The sequence below is a fragment of the Corvus moneduloides genome, chromosome 9, assembly GCF_009650955.1.
Source record: "Corvus moneduloides isolate bCorMon1 chromosome 9, bCorMon1.pri, whole genome shotgun sequence".
NCBI lineage: Eukaryota > Metazoa > Chordata > Aves > Passeriformes > Corvidae > Corvus > Corvus moneduloides.
Genome location: NC_045484.1, coordinates 28,532,270 through 28,555,856, shown reverse-complemented (window position 1 = coordinate 28,555,856; position 23,587 = coordinate 28,532,270). Strand labels below are relative to the sequence as shown.

Here is a 23,587-nt window from a genome sequence, read left to right as displayed (position 1 = left end):
TGGAGCATTGGAATATGTAGAAGGGACTCATGAGTTGAATTGAGGGCTGTGAAAATGTAGGTGTGTTTATAGTTGCATTTGAGTACAGATGTGTGCATGCAATGTGTGTGTTCCAACTCTGTGTTCCTCAAACAAGTGAAAAGCTCTCCCTAAACTCCATCCCATAAAGTACATAAAAGGATAATTTCAGTTACCTTTACTTAATTTATATCTCTGTCGATACAGTGTGTAAAATATCGTAACCATTGGAAATGTAATGATTTTTGAACAGTGAACGTGGATTCCCAAATAAATTGGAGCGTCTCCATCTGCTCTCTTACCTTGTGGGTGATACTCTACCATTGCAGAACAATCTTCAAATTTAATTCCATGAGGAAGGCATCTGATCACAGTTTAATTTCAGTGCGAAACGCTGCCTGGCAATCAATAAAGCAATGTCAGAGAACTTTGATTTAATAGGAGCCAGAGATAATGTTCTCTGTCATATGCAGAATAGAGAGATGGGAACACTTCATTTCAGTGTAACAGATAGCATGTAACTTGGTTTTCAAAAAAACCTAATAAATCAATATCCCTGTATTATCTAAGTGAGATCCCATCATTAATTTTAAACGCTCAACACGTCGGGAGAGTCTGAAGTGCAGCTTCAGCTCAGCCACGTTCTGCCTGCAGTCACTGGCAACACTTCACTCTCCCACGAGCAAGCAATCTTGATCTGGGGACGTTAAGAGCCATTTACTGTGAAATGAAAATGAAACATGTCCAGTCTTCTGTTTTATATGGAGCCATCCATCTCTCCCAGGCTGCCTCTCCTTTCACATCCCAATCCCTGCCCTACAGAAGTCCCATCGCTCGCCCTGCTCAGCCTTTTCCCTGCCACACACAGGCATCCTCCCCGCTTCTGAATGTTAAAACACTTACTTTTTTTTAACTCTAAAAACAACTGGTTCTTTAGAGGTTGCATGGATATCATGCTGGTTTTCAAAATGTGCTTTTTCTCAAAGCCAGCAGGAATCTGGACCTCGAAAGAATTGTCTGTGAGGCTTTGCCTGCTGTCAGAAATAGCATTAGCCCTAGATGATATAAGAGCAGGTCAATATATCAGAAGGTAGAAATTGAAGCTAATAGATTGTTTTAGATAAGCTTTCCAAGGACATTATTCTAAGTGGGAGTACTTCTGTACTGCTTTGATAATGAAATACTGTTTAGTCCAAAGTGACAAAGATTCTGGCACTACAAGAGATGCTTCTAAAAGCCTCAGATCATGTCCTGACTCTGGGCAGGGTTTTGCTCACACATATAAAACAAAATTAAGTCTTTTTATTATTACAATTTGCCAGAGTGGGATTTTAAATAGAACGTGAAGTTTTGCATTCAGCATTGATTTCCAGTTCAGTAATTACATTTACATTCATTTTCTGGGGAAAATAAATATTTGGAGTTCTGTTACTGCTTGAAGTGAAATCTGTCTCACTGGCTGATGCTGATTTTTGTAGAGATAAGACAGGTCTGGTCCTGATTCCTAGAGGTGTTGGAGATTTCAGTTGTAGCTCTGCAGCCTCCGCAGATCAGCCTGGCCTCAGAGTCACCCTGTGTGAAGCTACAGGTTTCTGCAACCCCTGCTCATTTATGTACCTAGAAATACTGGTTCTGTGCCTGGGATGCTGTGTAGATAGTAACATGGTAATGCATTTTTTATTTAATTATATTTCACTTAAAGATACCAAGAAAAATCTCCAGGGGAAGCTTTTAGTCAACCTACTAAAGCAAGTCAAGTTTGGCTAGATTTTGAGAAAAAAAGGGGCTTAAAGACTTCAGATACTAACTGGTTTTCATATCAGATTGCGTTGGGATCCAGATAAAGTGGTGAAGGAGAAACTATACTGCCTTTTAATCAACCATTCTGATGTATATTCTCTACTGTTGGGTTTTTTTTAGCTACTCCAGCATCACCACGCAGTTCATGAAATTTCCTACATCGCGAAGGATATCACAGACCACCGAGCGTTTGGATATGTGTGTGGAAAGGAGGGCAATCATAGATTTGTGGCAATAAAAACAGCCCAGGCAGTAAGTATCAAATCACTGTCATTTTCTGCCGTGTAACTCAGCTGAAAAGCTGTTGGTGAGAAGCTGTTCAAGAGGCCAGTCTTGGGTTGTTTGTGGTTGTGCTAAACTTGTCACAAGGGTCTGTGTAGATCTTAAATAGCAAATTAATGAAACCCTCTTGGGCAAAAGGGAATGTGTTTCATTATTCCCAATTTTTTATGATCTATTTTTTCATAATTATTGTTTACCTTTCTAGCTAAGCTAGACTGGATGCAGATAAATTTAGCTTTGTTCCTATACTCATGGAAACCTACATTGTGTGTAGTCTACCATAATTCCAGTGGTTGAGGAACCACTAATAAATATGCCTTTACATTCATCCATGTGCCATTTATATTCATAATGCTTTTTATATTCATAACTATAATTATCATTAATTTTCAAGCATAGTTAGTTCAGTAGGAATTAACCCAGGCCTGCGTGCTGAGATAGAAATTAATTCTATATGAAATTTAATTGTGGAGGTGCTCTAACTGCTCTATCAGCAGGATGTGGGGTAAGGGGTGTGTATTTTCCCCTACAGAAATTCTCCACCCTGTTTTTGCTTCCATAGGCTGAACCTGTAATCCTGGACTTGCGAGACCTGTTTCAGCTCATCTACGAACTGAAACAAAGGGAAGAAATGGAAAAAAAGGCACAAAAGGACAAACAGTGTGAGCAGGCGGTATACCAGGTACACCAATAAGCTTAGACTACTGCCACGAAAAGTTTGGGTTTGGAGTTTCCCCCCAAGTTGCTCCAGAGAGGCTCTGAGCATCCTCAGCACTTCTGACAGCAGTGGGTTTGAGCAGTGCTGGCTTCCAAAGGACCAGAGTGAGCCCAGCAGCCATCCTGAGCCCAGACTAGGATTAAACTGAGCTGAAAGCTGTCTCTGGGGTGTGATGAACCTGGTTAGCAGCTAGAAATGATCTGCTCAGTTCTTGCTTAGTGTTTCTTCTAATTCAGAAGGAAAACTTTAATGAAGGTCAGTGTTGTAAGTTAGTTTTAAGTGTTGTAAGTTGGGTTTTAAGTGTTTTAAGTCAGGATTTAAGTGTCTCATACTTTAGGGGAGATTCAATATACTTCTGAACGTGTGTGCTTGAATCAAGTCAAACAAGGTGCAGATTGTTAAACTCGGATGGAACCTGAATAAAGTTACTTTGTACCATAATGTGACTTTATCTGTATCCTGAAGAAAGAAAACTATAAACTTACCTGCCCATTTTGCTTATCCCTTTGCTGTCCTATAATTTCTGAATACAGTTCTTTTATCTCTGCTGTTTATGTTCTGTGCTTTTACTGCCTGTCCTCTTACTTTGCTGTAGACAATTTTGGAAGAAGATGTAGAAGATCCTGTATACCAGGTAATTTCTGAAGCTGTATGGCCTTGGAGTTTCAGAAATGACTAGATACATGTTCTCTTCAAACACAGCCAAAACCTTGCACAAGGTGTTTTGAAATTTACTGAGAGAGGTCTTGTGAGAAACCTTTAAAACTTCCACAGAAAGTAGCATAGAGATTAAGCTGTAAGTAATAGCACAATATGTCTGTATAGAATAGAATAGAATATTTCAGTTGGGAGTATAGGAATATTACTTGAAGTATGTCATAAATATTAGTTAAAATGTGGCTTGTACATCCAGATTTTAAGTTTCCAAATGAGATTTGTAATCATTTTTTATAGGACCTCTAACTGAAAAGAGAGAATTAGGGAAGGTGAAATCTTGTTGTGATAGTAATGAGTTGGCATTTTGTCTTCTGTGGGGCCAGAATTTAATTCAGAAGGTGAATGTTTGGGAAAAAAAACCAACAGTGGCATTGATGTAACACAGTCCCTTGCTGGCGTTTGAGCTATGGTTTAATAACAGATCTGAAATTTAAGTCTTGCTTCATCCAAGAAAAATGTCTGGGAGCAAAGATGATTATCAGAAATGTGTCAATATATTCATGTCCGATACCCTGCTGAGTGTGAAGAAGAAAAAGATGTAATTTCATTCTCATGTTTTTGTGCTGAAACAAAATATGTGGTAGTTTACTTTTCTTTTCCTGGGGATTTTGTGTTCTTCCACTTAGGCATATCAGTGGGAGGCACGCTGAAAGGAACCAATTCAACCATTAGTGAATATTGAACAGTGCCTAAGGTGCAGCAAGAAAGATTATAAGAGTCAGGATGCCCTAAATTATTGTTCAGCTTTTATAATGTCAGGAGTTTTGTTCTGTACTCTTCACAATAAAGCAAGAACCTGAAAATGAAAAAGTGTTGTGACAGCCTTTTGCCATGTGGCCTGTTCCACGCACACCGGCCTGTTCTCCCAGCTTGGATTTAACACTTTTTTTCATAGATAATAAATATATGTGGAAATAATTGCCATTATGTAAAAGAGGCAAAATTCATGTTGCCTTCAGAAAATTAATATTGGGCCACAGGCAGTCTCCCTGGCGAGAAAGAATTAGGAAGTTGCTCTGATGATCATTAAGAGGAGATTTAGGCCTATTCACTGCTGGTTTATGAAATATGAAGCAACCTTTCCTGGTCCTTCCCAGCAAACTGGTTGTCCTGCTGCCAGCCTGTGCTTTGAAGTTGTTTCTTTAATGCCTGCCTTTGTTTTGACGTGGAATTCCAAACGGCCTTTTTCCCTTCTGTTTCATCTCTGACTGTCCCTCTCTGGCGCTGCTGCCATAGTACATTGTGTTTGAGGCTGGACACGAGCCCATCCGTGAGCCTGAAACGGAGGAAAACATTTATCAGGTATAAAACCTCTCCCTTGTTCCCATTGCAACGACCGCAAGCATTTAATGAAAGTGCATTTCATACATAGCTCGCTTTTAGTTTTCATCCATTACCAAAACGTCCTGGCATTTCATTCTGGTGACATTATCTGCCCAATGTCACAAAAGTCACAATGTGATTTTTCTGTTGTTTGTCATATCAGCTTCTGCAAATTTATATTAACTTGGTCAACTCCCAAACTTTTGAATACACCATATGAGGTGATAAGTGGAGAAACTCTTCTTTTCTTCCTGTTAATTTTTTGAAATTTTATACCCCTATTCTGAGAAACGTGCTGAAGATGTTTTGTTGGCAGACCATCTAAGCAATTCCTAGAAATTTCAGTGGTACTGCTCTTGCTTCTGTCTAACCAAGGAAATAACTGAGCAAAACCTCAGAGCTCTCAAGGGATATCCCCCAGACCAGGGAAACTATTTTCAGAGTGCATATGTTGTGTTAAAGCCCAAGCTTGCATTCTTCACGCTGACAAAAAACTGCACTGAAAGCAATATAAAATAATCTTTTGTCATTCAATTTATCCTCAAGGGATCAGTACGAGGTTTATTAAAATATAATGTAATTCATTTTGTATCACATACTAGAGGCAAATCTGAGGCAAATTTGTGCGCTGTGAGAAAATTGTGATTCGAGGAAATCGTTTAGTGTGGAGGGGAAGGAGTTTCAAGCAGTGATTAAGCATTTCATCCAGCTGGACTAGAGGTTGATCTGCTTATAGGAAAGGATTGTAAGGTAGGCAGGAGCAAGGGTTGAACAAAAAGAAAAAAAAGGAAAAGCATTAAGTAATGAGAAAATGTAGGAAGATGTGAGGCTAGTGTTAGCTGTAAGCTGAAATGAAAAGGAGCTGAGTGGGAAAGGGAAATGCAAGTTAAACATTAGAAAATAACATCTTGGAGATGCCATCAGAGGGTCATTGATATGAGATTCATTTAATCTCTCCCTGCTGATGCCCTGGCACCCCCACCACGCACACTCAAAAACACAGCTTTCTGCATCTCCAGACCAAGACATGCAAGGCTCTCAAGGTGAGAGTCTGCCTAAGGCTGAACATTTTCAGTGTTGAAAGTCTGACTATTCTCAGCAAATGTTAAGAAATTGCTACTCTAGTTGTCAGGTTTGTGCTAGAAACAGAAATCCCGTGAGAACTCCCTTTGGAGAAAAAACCAGTGATTGTTGTTCATCAAAGTGTGGAGCTTTTAGTGGTACTCTACAGAATTATTAGTGGAAGGAAGCAAAATGGGGCTGTTGCTCCCAGTGTTTGTAGATCTTCCAGCAAACATTGGTGAGTAGGGAAGTTGGAACTGTATTCCAGAGAACAGGAGGACTCTTTGGGCAGTTTCTTTTCCTCAAAATGGAAATAAAAGGTGATAAGCAGGTCGTGAGGCCTTGCCTCATCTCAAGGTACTGCTGTTACTGTCCTCTAAGTCACCAGAGAATTGCTCAAGGCTTTATTTGACAGTATCTGGGTGTGATGAAGTGTTTCCTCCTGCAGTGGTCACAGAAAACACCTGTGATTAATGTGCCATACTCTGGATATTCACAGTCTGGCATTGTCCTCTGTGTTTACTACAGGCACTACTTGAGTACAGCAAATGCTGAATTGGGGAGTTAGGAGTCTTTTTCTGGTGTCTGTGTAATTGATGGATGCTGAGGTATCACTAGCACAGACTGGGCTGTAGCCATGGGGTTCCCAGCTCCCACGGGCTCCCGGAGCTCTTGGCTTCCCCAAAGCTGGGTCTTCACAGCTCAGATTTTACACTCACATCGCTGACAAAATTGTTTCTGTTACAAGGTCTTGGTATTCTCAGAACCATCAGGCTACTATTAAAACCAAAATCAGAAAAAAATCCTCTTTTATTTTTTTTTTTGGTGGTTTTGGTTGATTGGTTGGGTTTTCAGGGTTTTTTTAAATTTGATGCATATTTGTGGCAGCTTCTATTATTTACTGCAAAGCCTTCCCCATACCACACATTGCTCAACATGTATCTGCTCAATAACCTCATGCAGCCTTGCTTCAGCCTCACCAAACCTTTCTGCTGGTACTGCTCTGGCTTTTCATTTGCTGGTGTGCAACAAATTCACTTCTGCCTTGGTGGAAGAGATTCCCACCCCGTGGGGAATTGCAGATGAAAGACACGTGCAGAAAGTGACAATTTCTATCTTTTTAGCATAATAGAGGTCACAACTTTTCTTTTTAAGCATTCTCTCTCTGTCTGTCACCTTTCTTTGATGCATTACCCCAAAGACCGTCTGTGTCTGCTCTTTTAATATTATCTGTGTAAGTTGCTGTAATTTGTTAGACAAGGACTCAATCACTGAGCACATACCAACCCTCAGATTGCTTAACAGCATCTCCTCTCCTGCCTGGTGTTCCAGCGAGGTGGAGATGGGATTTTGGGAGGTGGTTTGGTGCTTGTGTAGCAGCACTGGTCTCTGTGGAGAGGCAAGTTCTGCTCTGTGAGGAGTTGACAATCCGAGATGGAGGGTTCTGAATCGTGGTGCTTTTATTGCTGCAAGATGCAAATCCATCCAGATGGTTCACAGCCTGTCACAGAGACAGAGCTGACAGCAGAAATAGTGCTGGTACCTCTTACTGGTACTGCTAATCAAAGGAAAAACAGCAATTCCTTGCCAGCCCCCCAGTGTAAACAGGAGATGCAAGCAAGTGCACAACAACTAAAGACAGCAGGTCAGGCAGCACTGAGTTGGGAGGGAAAAATGGCTTTCAGAAAAGTTTCTCTGTCTTCATATGAGATGCAAGGAGCTTTTCTCTGAGTATAAATTGGAGTAGGAAAAGGGGGATTGATAGTGCAGGGTAATGTTCATTCCACAGTCAACTCTGGATATATGTGCAAATTGGGATGACTTCACAGAAAGGCTGGAAGGAGGAAGAGGAGAATGGCTGAAGGGGAAACATTCCAGAGAAAACAGGAAAAAAAATGCACCCTAATGGAAGTTTAGGAATAGTTTATCTTTCCGTATTACCCCTTCTTTTGTGAAGACTCTGCTTTCCAGTGACTTCCTAAATAGACCCTTCCTGGTTCCTGCTCTGACACTGTCACCTACAGCTCTCTCTTTACAGACTGTTACTGCCATGACACTGAATTTTTACCAGTTTCACGTATCTAATGTCATTGGCTTTAGTGGAAGTGGCCAGAGAAAACCAAGGCAAGCAAATCATTCCCAGGGTAGGAATAGAAGAAGGTTTTTTTGCAAAGTTCATTCATTTTCTTTGAGAGTTCTTGACAAATTTCTTCAGTGTGCACCAAGTTAAAGACACACAATTCCTTGTGAAGGCTTGTGAAGGGGTGAGAGTACAGTAGGGACAGCAGTACAGAGAGGTTTTAATGTATTACACAGAATATTAGGCAGAATAGTTACAGAGAGGAAGAAATGATAGCACATCTCAATGAATAAGTAACATTTCTTCAGCTCCCCCTAGACCAGTCCAAGTTTAATATCAGAACCTTAAGATATCTATTATCTTACAAAACCAAAAGATGATGATTTTATCATATTTGCAGTATCATCTCATTGACCTGTGAGGTTTCACTGTTGTCTGAAATGTAACTTCTGTACTCTGAATGCCTTGTTTGGTGGAAAAGCAGCACTGATGAGAACAAGTTACTGTTCTTTTTGCTTTTGGCATTTACAATGGACACTCAGTGCTTCTATGAAGGAAAAGAAATATAATCACAAATTATAGATGTGCAAACCAGTGATCCTTGGGTAAGCACAGCCCAATATTACATGAGCAGGTTGTGAATCCCCCAGGTATAAATCATGACTGGTGGCTCAGCTAAATGCCCACACGAAGTTTAAGTGCATCGTCCCCTGTCCATCTCTCCTGTGTCAGACTTCAAGAGGCCTTAACTCCTTAGTAAAATTGCAGCATTATAACCAAATATCTCACAGAGCAGCCACAAGGCCCCATCACTGCAGTCTTAGGACCTTTTTTAGATGATTAAATGAATTGGGAGGAAGAAATCTAACACCAGGTGTAACATCTCTTACCCTCATCTCGGTAGCTCTACTCTGTTTCTCTTCATCTGGGGAGATGATGAACTCACCTGACCATAACTTCCATTGCACATCTCTAATCCCCAAGTTAAAGGAAAAAACAACCATTTAAGTGGGAAGCAGCTCCAAGTACACCTGAACTTCATGTAAACAAAATTATTTGAGAATGGAAATCTCTTCTCTGAACACTGCTGGGCTGTAAAATTCAGATGTTTTATTTCTTCAGTATTTTCTCCATTAATGGTCCTACTTGGTAAAGAAAGGAACCATCCTCGACTTCATTAATATTAAAAAAGTAATATTAAATAAACTACTAATTTATGTACACCTTGTACATAAATACCAGTTGCTCTTCTCAGCTTTTTGTCCAAGCTTTTTGTAGTGACCTCAGTTTTCCTTTGCTGTTGCAGGTTCCTACCAGCCAAAAGAAGGAAGGTGTTTATGATGTGCCAAAAAGTCAACCTGTAAGTGTAAGTATCTCCCTCATTTATGCACAGTAAAGGAAGCGAGGGTTTTAGCTTCTGTGACTTTCATTTTTGTGTGTAACATTTGGTGCATTCCTCGTGGTGTGACTTTTGTCAGTGATGCATTATGGGTTGGTTGGGATTGTGATGTCACTTACATCCATCTCATTCATCACCTGAATCTCCTTTCTGTCTTTTCTGACTCATTTTTAGGCAGGTCACCATTTGTAAATGTGTTATTTGTGCTTAGGAGTCAACAGTGAGCCTTCTGCCTGTTAATGCTTGAGGTGCTGCCTGGTTTCGAAGGGTTCCTCTGGTACCCAGATGTGTATTATTTCTGTAGTGCTCTAAGTATACAGGAAGCTAAGCTTAATTCAGCTTAATTTTTTCCGTCCTATGCCTTGCATGGGCAGTAAAATATTAAAAGATGGGGGTAATATGGTGTTGTATCCATAAAACAGCATTCCCTTCCTGTGTATTGGCGTTTTGAAAAGGTGAAGCATTTATTCCCAAAATGTGTAAGGAATGGTAACAAGTGACTGAGAGAAGTGACAGATGCCTTAGAACAAGGTGTGCATTTGCCAAAGGGTGGGTTATGCTGTTCAGTAGAAAATTGTGCTATAAATGCCTCAAGAAATTGTTAGATTGCTTTGGTTACAGAAAAAAATGGGTATTTCTGAGGATTTATGTGAGAGTGGAGGAAAACCAAGGAAAAGGTCAGGATTTTCAGTGTAGTAGAAGTATGGGAAAGATGCCTATGTTTAAGAGAAGACATTTTGACACCAGGATGTGGTGACTTCCACAGCTTGGACTGACCAAGGTGTGGAACAAAAAAAGAAAAATGCTGTGGAGGGGCTGGGTGGGACCTGGACTGTGACACTTCTGGGCTTTGCACAAACAAACAAACAAACAGACCCTGCCATAAATATTTCATGATGAGCCAGTAGGAGCAGGGAGGCATCTACATGTTGCTTGCAAAAATCTGGTAAAAGAACTCACCTTGCATCACCAATTGAGGTATTTGTGGGCATGGAATAGCTGTTGATTTTTCACTTGTTTTTCATATAGTTCAGTGTTAGAATTTTTCTGCTGTGCTTTTCCTGTGATTCTTTTATTAGCCCTTCAGTGATGCTTCAGTTTTACTCAGGGTGCAGTGTGTAATTTAGGTTGTTGCAGTGTGACTGGGAGTGCAGTACACTTGCAATCATGTCTGCAGACACTCTGGTACTACTCTGTCCTGTAAATAGCAGATGTGAGATCCAGGACACATGAAACCTACTCTGTAATCATCAAATACATTTAATCTGCCATCTCCATGAAGCTGGTTGCACTTTTTTTTTTTTTTTTTTTTTTTTTTTTTTTTTTGGCTAGTTCATGGTTAAATTTAAAGGGATTAAAGCTTTTTCTCTAATCAAGTTCTGTACATTAATTAATGAAGAAAAGGAGAAGAGGAAGAAAGAGGTAGCTGAGATCCTGTTTCACCTTTTTATATTAGTATGTATTAGAAGAAAAAAAAAAAAAGAGCAATAGCTCTTAAAATTAGCAATTTAATATTCCACTGCCCATCTGATTTATTGCTCACCCTTCCACATGTGAGACTCTCTGTCATTGAGACACTTGCCATAATTCTGTTTTCAATTTATAGCTGTCATTATTATATAAACCTCTAAAATTCAATCTGAGGGCAAATAATCAAGCTCATCTACCTGGTTTGAACATGTAAGGACGCTTCCTTTATTAGGAGGTCTTGCTTTCAGTAATTTTGTAACAGATGAATGAAGTGAGAAACTTCTTTGTGGCCCCTGATAGGTTTCAGGCACCATGAATTCTCTCTGCTGATGATAAATTCAGCTCTAAATAACAATGCAGCAAGTTTTGGTTGAGTTCAGGCTGAATTGCCCACAGCTCCTGGACGGGGATGGAGTTTTCATCGTGGGATTGTTTTCCTCTGGTGTGTTTCCAGGCAGGTTATCTCCAGTCTCTGCACAGAAAAGTGAGGGATATTGAAGTAGCCATCCAGGTGCCCCCCAGCCTTGGCTCTCTGTAGCCAGTGCAGGGAATTGGCCACCTCCCAGGGTTGGATTGGGCTTGGAGCAACCTGCTCCAGTGGGAGATGTCCCTGCCCATGGCAGGGGGTTGGAATGAGATGAGCTTTAACACCCCTTCCAACCCAAACCATTCAGTGATTCTCTAATTCTATGAAACTCCTCCCATTTTCACGACGTGTCCCTCTCAGGTGGAAATAAATGTACATCTGCACGTGGTTCCTTTGTGGCTGCAGATAGATTTGAAATGACCTGCAGGTACAATGACTCCTAAAAGTCACAGTGTCAAGGCTTGAGGGCAGAATCCCCATTTCAGAGGCTGCTTTGTGCCTGGGCAGTGTAATTCACACTGATTCTCAGTAAGATGCAGCTTCCTAAGGCACCAGAACCATTCGGGCAAATATTTCTCCGTGGACACGGTATCCCACTGAGGCTGAAGGTGTGGAGCATCTCCGTGGTGGAGCCAGGGAGAAGCAGGAAAGTTCAAAGTTGTGTATTCATGTGCTTAACAGTGCTGTGCCATTGTGTGGGGCCGTTTGTCAGCAGGTGTCAAAGTGCTTTATAGCCTGACTCCTCATGATCTCTGATATCAAGTAATGTAAATACGGAGCAAATGAGGCAGAAAGGAATGAGCCTCGGATCCTGGGATTGGAACGGACCCACTGAACTCAGTTATGAGCAGTGGCTGCTCGCCAAGTCACTTCTCTGACATTGGGATGAAAAGATTGCTTACTCAATGTAATTCTTGTGTTTCCCCACCTCTTTGCTGCATCCCTTCCCAGCAAATCCTGCTCTCCTGTGGTTTTCCTCTGCTGGGTGTGCAGCTGAGCTCCAGACACACAGTTTTCCTGGAATTCAGTTCTCTCCCAGTACCTCTCCCTTCCTCTGTATCAACTCACACTTACTGAATTCATTCTTGCTTTCTCTCTGCTCCTTCCTCAGTTCTCCTACTCCCCATTCACTGAGAGTAGACATCAAGACAAAGCAGTCTTACCCAAAAAGCTTCTGTTAAGTGGTGCATGCTCCACTTAGAAATTCTAGTTCTGTGTGTGAAACTAACTGCTCTAAAAAAAGGGGAAATGTTTAATGAGCTCTTTTTGTCATAATTTCCCTTCGTCTCCCCGTTGAACATCCACATCAAGTTCTACCTGTCATGGTGTTTTTAGTAATAAGAGTCAGACTGTAAATACTCTTCACAGAGACTGTCAGTCACGTCACAATAAAACCTTCTCTCCTCATCAAAATGTCTAAACTATCTGCCTAAGAATTTTATGAAGGCTTTCAAACAACTCATCTCGCTGCTGTATCAAGATCCAAGGCATCGGAGCTGGTGCCTTACAGTGCAGGCAGTCATTGGGCTGATGCCAGCTGTGTGGAGAATATTAAACGAGCGTGGAACAGACAGGGAGAAATTCGGCTGCCTTAGGACACAGTGTGGGAGGAGCAGATCAAGCTGGACCTGAGCACACTCAGGTTTAGAAGCCACCAGATCTGCCTGGTGGTCCTGGTGTGTTTGGGAAAGCTCAGTTTTGATTCTGGCTGGGGTTGCAGTGCCCTTCCCACGTCTGGCTTCTCCCAAAGTTTGCCTCAGTGGCTTTGCAGAAACAACCTGCAGCCTGGTGACGTTGACTTCAGCCTCACAGTCAGGCTTCCAGGATCAAACTCTCAAACATGAGGAGAAAGGGAGTGCACAGTCCTGGTCTCTGGCCATCTGTGCTGGGAAAACTGTCCAGTTTTTATTTACATTTGCTGAAAGAAACACCTGTGTTCAAATGTCCTGACTTAGTGACACTCAATTAAACCCCATGTAGGAGGTTTAATATTGCAGTGAGGGGCGTGCATTTTTAACAGGTACGGCTACTTGTTGCCAAATTGGAAAATGTATTCGTTTGTTAGGACAGTGTCTTGTGGCCTGGGTTGACGTTTTGGTGGACCTTTGTTTGTTTTTTAGGCAGAATCATAGAATAGAAATCATGAAATGGTTTGGATTGGAAGGGACCTTAAAGATCTTCTGTTCCAGCCCCCTACCATGGGCAGGGACACCTTTCACTAGACTGGGTTGCTCCAAGCCCCATCCAACCTTTTTTTTTTTTAAAGCTATCTTTTCTGGGATATTTTTTGGTTTATTCCTTACAAAAAACTTTAATGGCACAGAAAGCAGAAGCCAGGTCCTCCTCCCTAATCTTCCCAGTTTATAACATCTTTAACATAAAGTGATGAAGTTCCTTCATGTGTGTTAAGTACATGGTTTATGTGGAATTTAACACCTGAGCTCAAAGTTAAAGGCATTTCAACCAAATCTTGAAAAACTGTTCTTGCATTACGAGGTAGAGCAAGACAATTCAGAAAGCTGCTAACCTGAATTCAGAGGTTACTCACATGAATTTCCAAAAATCAGGAGGGTTAGATGTTAGAATTAATCCATTGTTAATGTATAGACAAGTAAAGATTGAGAATCTTAATCTGGATAGTTTCTGAGCATCTGCCCGTGCAAACTTCATGTTTCAAACTTCATTTTGGATTTTACATCAGGCCTGTCAAATAGCAGGTTTTAACAGTGCAGGAGTGCTGTTTCACAGATAGGGATAAAATGTCCTAATTTAATTGTTCTTTTATGCCATATGGATATTGTGGGCCACATCTTGAGCTGGTTTTAATCTGTAGGAGTTGTCCTGCTAGCAGGCTTTGCATCCCTGCATGGGTAATACCATTCCCCCAGTGTGATCCTAAACCCTGCTCCAGCAGCAGAATGATTACATGCCATCAAAGCACTGAGTTCACTTCCTAGTGCAATCCTTTAGGATTTTGGGACATAATCACATGGCGTGGAGAAGCTGTAATCCAGCAGTGCTGCCCTTGATCAGTTTGTCGCTGTTCTCTCTCTGTGCTGTGCAAGCAGCAAGAAAACAAAACAAACCAAACCCCAAAGCTGCAGGCTTTGCCTCAGTGACACAGTTTTCTTGGTGGATGTAGGGCACAGGGGTGCTGCCGTGTGTGTGGCAGTTTAGATTTGTGTTTTTAATCCAAAACTTGGGTAATGTAAATTAATGGTAAACATTTCAGTGGGCCCTCACAGTTATGCAACCTGTTGGGTCAGGTGTCTTAATGGCTTCATGTGTATTTGCATTCCTAAACTTCCCTGGGTGCCTGGGCATTTTTTTGGGTAATATTCTGCACCTTTTGATATTATCCAAAGTGGAGAAAAGAGTGCAGCTGGACCATAGATGAATGTGATTGATTGTGGCACAAAGTTCTGACACATCCTGTGAATTTTTGTCTTTTATTTAATATGACCAATGAAGATTTTTTCTGATAGCAGCTGATACATTAAATTGACAGCTGCACCTTGTGTTGCTTCGCTACTTTTGGATTTGCTCAGAGCCCTACAGCTCATAGTAATTTGCTAAAATATTTATTTACAGACAATCTGCTTTCTAAGTAGTGAAGTTTGTAGCTCTACCTGGTCTGCATCACTTTATGCCTTAAATTTTATAATTTGCACAACTTGGGGTTTATTCACAAGTTAAAGATAATACACTTCTGGGGAAAGTGTTGTACACACTTGGCACCAGTTTGGGGAGAAGTAGTAGTAAATTTTTGCAGATTCTTTCAGTGCTACCCTGCCTTATTAAGTACAGAAGTACACAGGTCTTGGCTTTTTTGCCTACTGAAACTCACAGGATCTCAAGGTTTGGAAAATACCGTGATGGTATTGAGTAATGAAGGTAGAAATAACTTGTTTCTGAAGTTTGGATAGAGTTCCAGTCCCCTGTTGTTTCGAAAAGCGTGCCTTGCAGGTGTTTTAAATAATAAATATGAGGTTGTGCCTAATTCCCTTCCACTGTTGAGTTTATTCCCTGCAAGCATCCTGTCGCCATCCAGAAGTGGAGTTTGGCTCCCACATGGAAGTTTGGGTTCTCATCATCTCGTGTCTCCCACCTGCAGTTAAAGGAAGCCACCTCATGTCCCCAGGCTGTGATCCGGACATTAAAGGGCTCATCTTTCCCTGTCCTGACCCCATGTCTGGGACCTTTGCACCAGCACCCTCTGTGCCTGGGAAGTTTGATTTTCTTGGGAGTGTGTAGCCCTAGAGCAGCATGGGTCTGGCTCCAAGCTGGAGTCACTCTGGTGGACTCTTGATTTGTCAGAGTCTGTCAGAGAAAAGTGGTAATTGAAGCATTTTAAATACCATTTCCTATAAGAGTAAATACCTCAAGTACACTGGGAATTCAGAATTAAGTTCCCTGCAAGTGAAGAGAAAATAAACAAATGAGTAAGCGTCTGTTTTGATCATATGAAGAGTTCCTTAATTTAAAGGAAGCTGTTGAGCAACAGTGGAGCAATTCAATTCCCTCAACACGCCTCAGTAATCTGGGATGTCAATTACATCCAGCCGTCCCAATTCTTCAGCTGTGCAGGATTGGCTAACAGGAGTTTTAACCAGCACATCCAGTGCTTCCCAGTCACCAAACAAAGGAAACTGGACAGTTGGAGAACGCAGTGAAACTCAAGGCTGCCCTGCAGTTGGATACATCACGCTCAGGACTTGGGTTTATGGCTTCAGGAGAATTCCCTGAAGAAGAATGGCCATGACCATTCGGAGTTACCCTGTGAAACTGAAAAGAGGAGCTTCAAAGAGGAGAATTCCTGTGTCCCATGGCATTCTGAGCACTGGATTTGTACCCTGTGCAAGTGTCAGATGCCCAGAGTGCCTGTATTTTGGATAAATATCCCATCAGTGGTTTTATGGCAGCTCATGTTGCTGACATGACGTGTACTGGTTGGGAATTGCCTCCATCCCTGGAAGTGTTCAAGGCCAGGCTGGATGGAGCTGGGAGCAACCTGGGATAGTGGAAGGTGTCCCTGCCCATGGCAGGGGGTGGTACTGGATGAGCTTTGAGGTCCCTTCCAGCCCAAACCATTCTTGATTCCTCAATGGAATGTTCACAGCAGCCTTATAAGGAAAGGGTTGTGCTCAGCTGTACCTCTGTAAATCTGGGCTGGTAACAGCAGCCTGTACCTGGGGAAGTTCATGGCATTTGAGGATCTTTAGGATCTGTAGGAAGCTGGAGATTGCAAAGACACTGATAATTTTTTCTTGACACACGTTCTTCTATGTATTCTCTTTAATTGGGAAGTAATTGAGCAATTCTTTGTTGAGTTCCCATGCTACTTCATTAATTCAGCAGTAGTTCTACAGGAAAACAACGTCTGTGGGATGTTTTCAGTGCGTCTCAACCTACCAGACACAGTTTGACTGATGATGGGTTTAGCCACGATGCTGACATGTTCCTTCATTATGGTTCTAATTGTTTTTTTTAGAATGAATTGTAGTTAATTAGCAAGCTGCTTGCAGCTCATGGAGCTTGTTGCAGTATCAACAGTTACAGTGTAAGGTGTGAGCTACTGGGGCTTTGCTGAGCTGCAATAACCACGTGAACCATCAGAAAAGTTAATTGCCATAGCCAAAATATTTACATGTTCAACTGAAATAAGATAGAAAATCTTCAGTTTGACCAACCATTTGACTTGTCATTAGACTTCCATGTGAAATCCATGTTAGAGAGAGGGAATTGGAGATGCAGAGAGGCTGTGGTCGGGTGACTCCTCTTTTGTCTGCTGGGCTGTGTGGTACAGCACTCACCCTGAATGCAGGAAACCAAGTTCAAATACCTCTGCTGCCTTAAAAGAGTTGAATAGCTAATACCCAGCTCAAAGGTTAATTACTAATTGCTGGTTATTTGCTATATTTAGTATCCTTCATACTCTTTTTTCTTGCTGAGCTCCGTAGCAGAGTACAAGTTAATTACCACGTATTTTTTTCATGCTTTTAAGCACCATCTTTGCTCCATTCTCTGAGATTACAAAACCATGTTTTGTAAGATGCTACTTTTATCATCTTGTTTGCAAAAGTACACAGTATTAAGCAGGTTTTCCCGTGCCATATGTCAGCGTAGATCCCTTACTGCTGGTGAAAAACAGACTGAGTAGCAGAAGTTGGATATTCTGTCTTGATATGTGTATGGGAGTGAAAGAAGAAGGTGCTTCACACTCATGTGAGCACAAGAGCCCTGTTTTAGATTTCCCTTTTAATATCTGAACTTCTGCTTTGCTTAGAAAAGATATTTTTCAGAGGACTTGATGATCAGAGGGAATACTGTAGTGGAAGTGGATTGGTTTTATGAGGTTTATGAAAGCTGCAGTTTACTTGTCTCTTATCCTTGTGGGTGACTTCCAGGTCAGGATATTCTGTGATTCTGTGATTACCATTGCTTCTGCACTCTGGAGTTCTCTCCAGCTCTTGGATAACAAGTTATTTTTTAGTGAATAGTGAAAAGTGTCACGAGGAATTCTGCTGCCAGCTTGGAGTGCTTTAAAACTGCTCCTGGCTTCCAGTGGTGCTGCTGCTTTAAGGAGCCAGATTTACATATTTCACGTTTGAAAGATTTACAGGATGTCTCACATGCCTGTATAGGAAGATGGAGCTTTCATTACAGGTTTAATGTCACCAGGATACAAGGATTAATTCTCCTTCCTCCGCCCCGGCCTGCGCGGCCGCTCGTGAGGGACTGGTGAGCTCCTGGCTGGCTGAGCTGGAAGGGTGTTTCACATCCAACACCATGCCTTTTTGAATAATTAAACCAAGCTTTTACATCACTCTGGGGAGGAATCCTCATATGGAGAAAGACCAAGAGCTGGAGCATCTCTCCAGGCTTCTGGTTATTTTCTGTCGAGCGCTGGGGGAAGGAGGGAGAGGGTTGTTGACTTTGATTGCCGAGTTTGAGCTCTTTGGTGTGGAAAAGCTGAACCAGAGGAAGGCTCAAAAGGGTGAATTTTGCCCATGTTGCTTCCTTGACGTGGCCACTGTGGAAGGCTGACCCATGCTCCAGCAGAGAGGCTCATGTCACCCTCGGGAAGCGTCTCCTCTCTGTGTGTGGTGCCGACACGAGCTGATGGAAGGCGCGGCTCGAGTGCTGCGTGGTAGTTGGGCACTGGGGCATGCACCGTGACATGTTGGGCAAATGTCTCCTGCAAGGTCCTGCTGCAGCACAGGTGGGCATTTCTGGTGGTCCACTGAGCACTGGGTGCTCGTTCCCTCTGTGCTGGGAGCTGGGTTATCCTTCAGCTGCTCCCACGGAGCCAGCACAGCCGCTGGAGCTCCGTCCCTGGGGCTGGAGGGTGGGGGGCAAACAAGGGGGCTGTCAGAGCACAAAGTGATGAACTGCTGGCCAAAACTGGGCCCTCCTGAAGGTGTAAAGATGCCTGCTTTCATTTAAGAGCATTTTCAAAGTCTCTGGAGTTCCTTGAGTGGATGGACACAGCTTTTCTCACACTTTCCTCACCTGGGGCTGTGGGAACACAGGGTCAGCCCCAAGAAGATACAGGACTGCATCTGTTCCTGACTGTGCACAGCAACATTATCTGCCTTTGGCTTTGCCTTTTCCCACTCTTTTTTCTTCTCTTTTCTTCAGCTCGCTGATGAGATGAGGGGGAAAAAAATCATTCTAGGCTGTTTGTGAGATTTTTAAGTGACATGGGATTACTGGCTGGTAACTTGTATGAAGCTTCTCAGTCATCTTACACTTGATTTTCGACAGCTTGCTGTCGTTTGTGTCTGCAGGAATGAAGTCTCCAACACTACAATAAGTGTGACCCAAAATCCAGCATTCTGAAGCGATAATAAGTGCTGAATGTGTGGATGAATACAGATGTGAGGGCAGTATATTCCCATGTATATTTACATAAACACAAACTATTGATATAAATACAACTTGAATTGACTTACATAATTTTCAAAATTGCTGTGGAAAGAAAATAATTATCTTAATTATGTTTACATTGATGTAGTAGTTTCCCTTGTTAGAGAAGTGTGTGGCTTTTTTCTGTGGATACTTGACTTTAGAGCTTTCATTCTCCAAAACTCAGTCATTCTTTTTTCCCCTGAGGATGTTAAATCCCTTCTTTCACCAAGCCAGGGAAAAGTTCCATTAATGTAAGCAGGATCAGAGCTCACTGGGTATGCTTACTGCTGAATTAATAAATATTTGGGAAAATAAATAGCTGTGTCACAAGTGGTAAAATTGCTTTATGCACTGGAAGAATGAAATTTAGCATAAACAAAGTGTATGTTTGCCCCACATCCCAGCACCATTCAGACTCACTGTTTTGACTGCTTGATTTCATATTTGCACTCACAGCAAGATGGAAAGGGTTTTTGTTTCAATGCTGAAGTCAATAATTATGGAGGTTATCATTTTCATGCTCAGAAATTCATGTCATTTTCATAAATCATCTCATTTCATAAATCATGCTTTACAGCTGGAGAATGGAAACTTATTGCTGGACATTGATGAAAATCTTGTTTCAGTCACTCAGGTAAGGTTGTAACACTAAAAAATATTTTAAGGAAATACTGCTGAAATCATCTATAGGAATAGTGCAACTGGAAAATGTTCATCTTGGGATTAACTTCACTGGAACGTAGCTAATATCAGATGTGAATAATCTTAATGAAGCATAAGGGGTGAAATCAGTTCTGTAGTGACAGTGAAATCACAGAAATAAAAGGTGAGTGTTTGGTGTCCAGGATCTCGTGTGCTGCAAGTAGATAAAGGCAGCTCTGTGTCAGAGAAGATGCATTTGCTTATTCAGGCTGACAACTAGGTTGTAGAAAAAAGATGCCTGAACCATTTGGGACTTCAAAATCTACCTCCAAAGTGTTGCTGTTGAAAGCTGCCTCCAGTCAGTAAATGAAGGTGCTGTGTTCCCACTAAATTTGTGTTTACATTCTCTGATGTGGTTCTGTAGCTCCTGTTGCATATGAGGTTGCTATTCTGTAAAAAAATAACTCCCCTGTAAATGTATTTCTTTTTCCTGGGGAATATTGTGAGTGGGGGTTTATAATAACAAAGTGCTGTTGGCTTTCCTATCACTCTCTCCAGCTGCCTGTTTAGAAATGTGTCTGCAGAGCTTTAACAGAATTATATCTGTGAAGAGTATCCAAAGATCCATCACCTTGAAGCACTCTGAAAAGTATTACTATTCCCATTATCCAGGAGTATGGAGGCACAGGGATCTGAGTTACCACCTTTCAAATGCATGTCATATAATCCAGAGTTCAAAAGTATACTGACTATCAATTTCCAGTATTCCTGTGAAACCTATAATATTTTTTCCACAAAAAATGTATAGCTTTGCACACAGCTGTGTGTATCCTGCCCTTTCCCATCCTTTCCCTGGCTTGCTCATCTGCTCCCTCACATGGGATGGAGGCACAGGGGAGCTTTTGCTCATGGAAAGGACACAAGTGTTCCTTAGCAAACAGTGAATAGTTCACGAGGGGGCAGGAGAAGGGCAGGTTCGGGGTGCTGCTAAACAAGCAGTTTGGAGAGATGAGAAGAAAGTGGCTTTTGGAGTATTTCAGTATACTGCCACCTCTTGAGTCAGTAGTGCCTGCAGGAGGCTTGAAGTGATTTCCAAGTGAGTGCTGCTGTTGCCATTATTCCCACTTTCCTGGGCATTTTAACAACCCTTGCCTAATGTGTTTGTGCACACTGCAGAAGGGACTTAGGCTGGGTTTGTTGCTTGTTTGGGGTTTTTTTCAGAAGCTACTCCTAGTAGCATTTTAGTATAGAGCACTAGAATTGGTGTACCCTGAAGAAAACGTGGCTTTCCCTCTTTTTCCCTTCTGCATTTCCATGCAGATACTTAGAGGGATATAACAGCCCATAAGAAGAAAATGCATTGTCATAGCACTAAAGCAATGTGATCTTTTTAATATAAGACATGATGTGAGAAAATGTGAGGTAATTCATCCCTGGGTACATCGTTAGACGTGAAGCTGAGAATCATCCGAGCTGCTTAGACAAATTCCGTGTCTAAGTGATTTTGGTGTTGCCCTTATGTGTGGGAATAGAGACTGGATTGAAAAAAAATGTGTGAACTTCTGATATGTGTAGTCTTACTCCTTAAGGGATCATTTTTAGTGGAAGGTTGAAGGCAGGAAAAAAATCTTGGGGTGATCTTGGTCTCTTGGAAGGTTGTAAAGCCAGTTTGGTTAATGTCCAGAGAACTCAGGGGCTGCTTTTGCATGACAAGACTGAACTGAATGTCAGACCTGTCTGTGTGGCAGCAGGATCCAAGGTTTATGTGCCTAAGATGGGGAGGAGATTCAATGAGCTATATTAAGATTTACATTAAATCTTGTTCGTAATGAAAATTGTGGCTTCCCACGTTTTGTGGGTGTGGTTGGGTGTGATACTGTGGGAAAACCTGTAAGAAAGGTAGTGGAGAAGGCGAAGTTCTGAGTTCCCACCAAAGCTTTCCAGTACAACCACCCTGGTAAGGATGGTGGATGGGGTTTAGGTGTCCTGCAGAGCTCTGAGGGATCTGTGCTTTAACATCCCTGAACTCCAGCTGAATTCTTTTGCAGCTGGGTGGAAGGGAGTAAATTTGCTCTAGAACATGTGAAGGAGCTTTGATTATGCAGCCACTCAAGTTGCTTCTTATAATAAAGTGTGTTTTCTCTTCTGGTCCAGTTAGCCAGGCCTGCATGGGTGACCTGTTTTGAGCTCCCACGGAAGGTCCTGAGGAAATATTTCTAACAATAATTTAATGTAGAGCCACAAACTTGTGATAACCCAGTTGTGCATCCTCCTTCAAGTCCACTTATCCAGGTCACACCTGTCCCATGGGCAAGGGGCAATCAGGCAGCACTTTAAAAGCCCTTCCCTTCTGTATCCTTCTGGCACTCCACGTGCTGCTGCCATGCTTTAAACCTTGAAGTGAGGGTTTAGAAGAGGAGCCAGGGGAAAGGACTGGCCATAAATCATACCTGGAGCTTGCTGATGTTAAAGGCAGAGCAGTAATGCATCCAGTCCTGTTCTGGATAGTTGTTTCATGTTTTACTCTTTTTTTTTTTTTTTCCCCCCCATTTTGGTGAATTTCCTACAGAATTGTTTTATAGTCAGTTGTTGGCTCTTTGGGTCTATCAGCAATATTAAAATCCCACAGCTTGAGCCTGTGTTTGGGCCATATGGGATTCACAGTTGAAGCCTGCAGGGCTTTGGGGAGGTTTATCTTGTTTGCTGTTACCAGATAACTTTACAAGTTGTAACTTCTTAACTCACAGTTTCTTCTCCTCAAAAGATAAATGGAATTTATTTTTTCTTCTCTTTACAGGCTGTTACCCAACTAGAGCTTTTTGGGGACATGTCCACTCCTCCTGATGTAACCTCTCCCCCAGTGAGTACCCCGGGAAACTGCACCGTGCTTTTCCCTACATGCTATTTTCAGCACATTTATTGAGTACATTTACAATTTGTGTCCTCACCCATTCCAGTGGGGAGGATTTCAAAGTAGTTTTTGGGTTGCAGGAAAACAAAAGCGAAGCAGATCGAATATCCAGTCCCTGCTTCACGACAATGTGCAAAAATACCTTCAATTTGTATTTTTCTGCTCTAGTGTTAGGTGTCACATAAGGTGCAGCCTGAGCTGCAGATCTGCTTCCCTGGTGTTTGTCAGAGGGAAGTGCTTCATGGCACTCCCGCTGCACTGCAGAAGATCCAGTTACAGCCTCATATTTCATGTCTCTGGATCCACCAAGCGCAGATCCCAGAACTGCTGTTAAAGGAGGGGAGGCAAAACAGTAAAAGGGAGGGAGACAGAGAGAGAAAGGGCTGGATGTATTTTAAAGGCAAAGAAAATTTTCTCAACACGTTTTTCAGCATTATAAAATGACAAAACAATAATTTTCCTGTAAAGCTTTTGAGCCTTACATTAAGCTGTAGGGAAGTGTGAATATACTGAGAAAACTGAGGCGCTGTGAGGTCGGGAGCCTCAAATCTCCAGGGTGTTCTGGGGCATGTGTGGGACTAGATGTTCAAAGCCCTGTCTGCTCATCCTCACCTTACTTAACTGGATTTGGCTTCTCCTTTAATGTAGACCTATGGTTCTGATCCTGTTGGTTAATTAGAAGCAATATTTATTCACTTTTCCACAAACCTTGTAGATACTTCATTTACTTTAAGTCTTTCTAAAGTTAGTGTCTTGGTCACTGCCTTTCCTGGTTGTCACCTAAAATCTAAAATCACAAGTCTGTTATGTTCTGGAGAAAGAAAATGTGTCAATATTTTGCATGTGATGTATTCCAGGAAAATTTCATCTTGATTTTTTTCCTCTGA

At 41.9% G+C, this 23,587-nt stretch overlaps 1 protein-coding gene across 13 annotated transcripts in view; it reads left to right on the top strand.

Moving 5' to 3' along the window:
- Nucleotides 1-23,587, top strand: part of DAB1 (DAB adaptor protein 1) — a 416,072-nt gene that overhangs the window by 376,816 nt on the left and 15,669 nt on the right. For 8 of the 13 annotated variants that reach the window (XM_032117465.1, XM_032117466.1, XM_032117464.1 and 5 more), the window contains 7 exons: nucleotides 1,939-2,070; nucleotides 2,663-2,782; nucleotides 3,414-3,452; nucleotides 4,772-4,837; nucleotides 9,307-9,366; nucleotides 19,725-19,781; nucleotides 22,587-22,649. In XM_032117465.1, the coding sequence (XP_031973356.1) occupies nucleotides 1,939-2,070; nucleotides 2,663-2,782; nucleotides 3,414-3,452; nucleotides 4,772-4,837; nucleotides 9,307-9,366; nucleotides 19,725-19,781; nucleotides 22,587-22,649 (537 nt within the window). The remainder of the gene's footprint in view (nucleotides 1-1,938; nucleotides 2,071-2,662; nucleotides 2,783-3,413; nucleotides 3,453-4,771; nucleotides 4,838-9,306; nucleotides 9,367-19,724; nucleotides 19,782-22,586; nucleotides 22,650-23,587) is intronic. The other 5 variants (XM_032117469.1, XM_032117471.1, XM_032117473.1 and 2 more) reach the window with 5 other exon arrangements.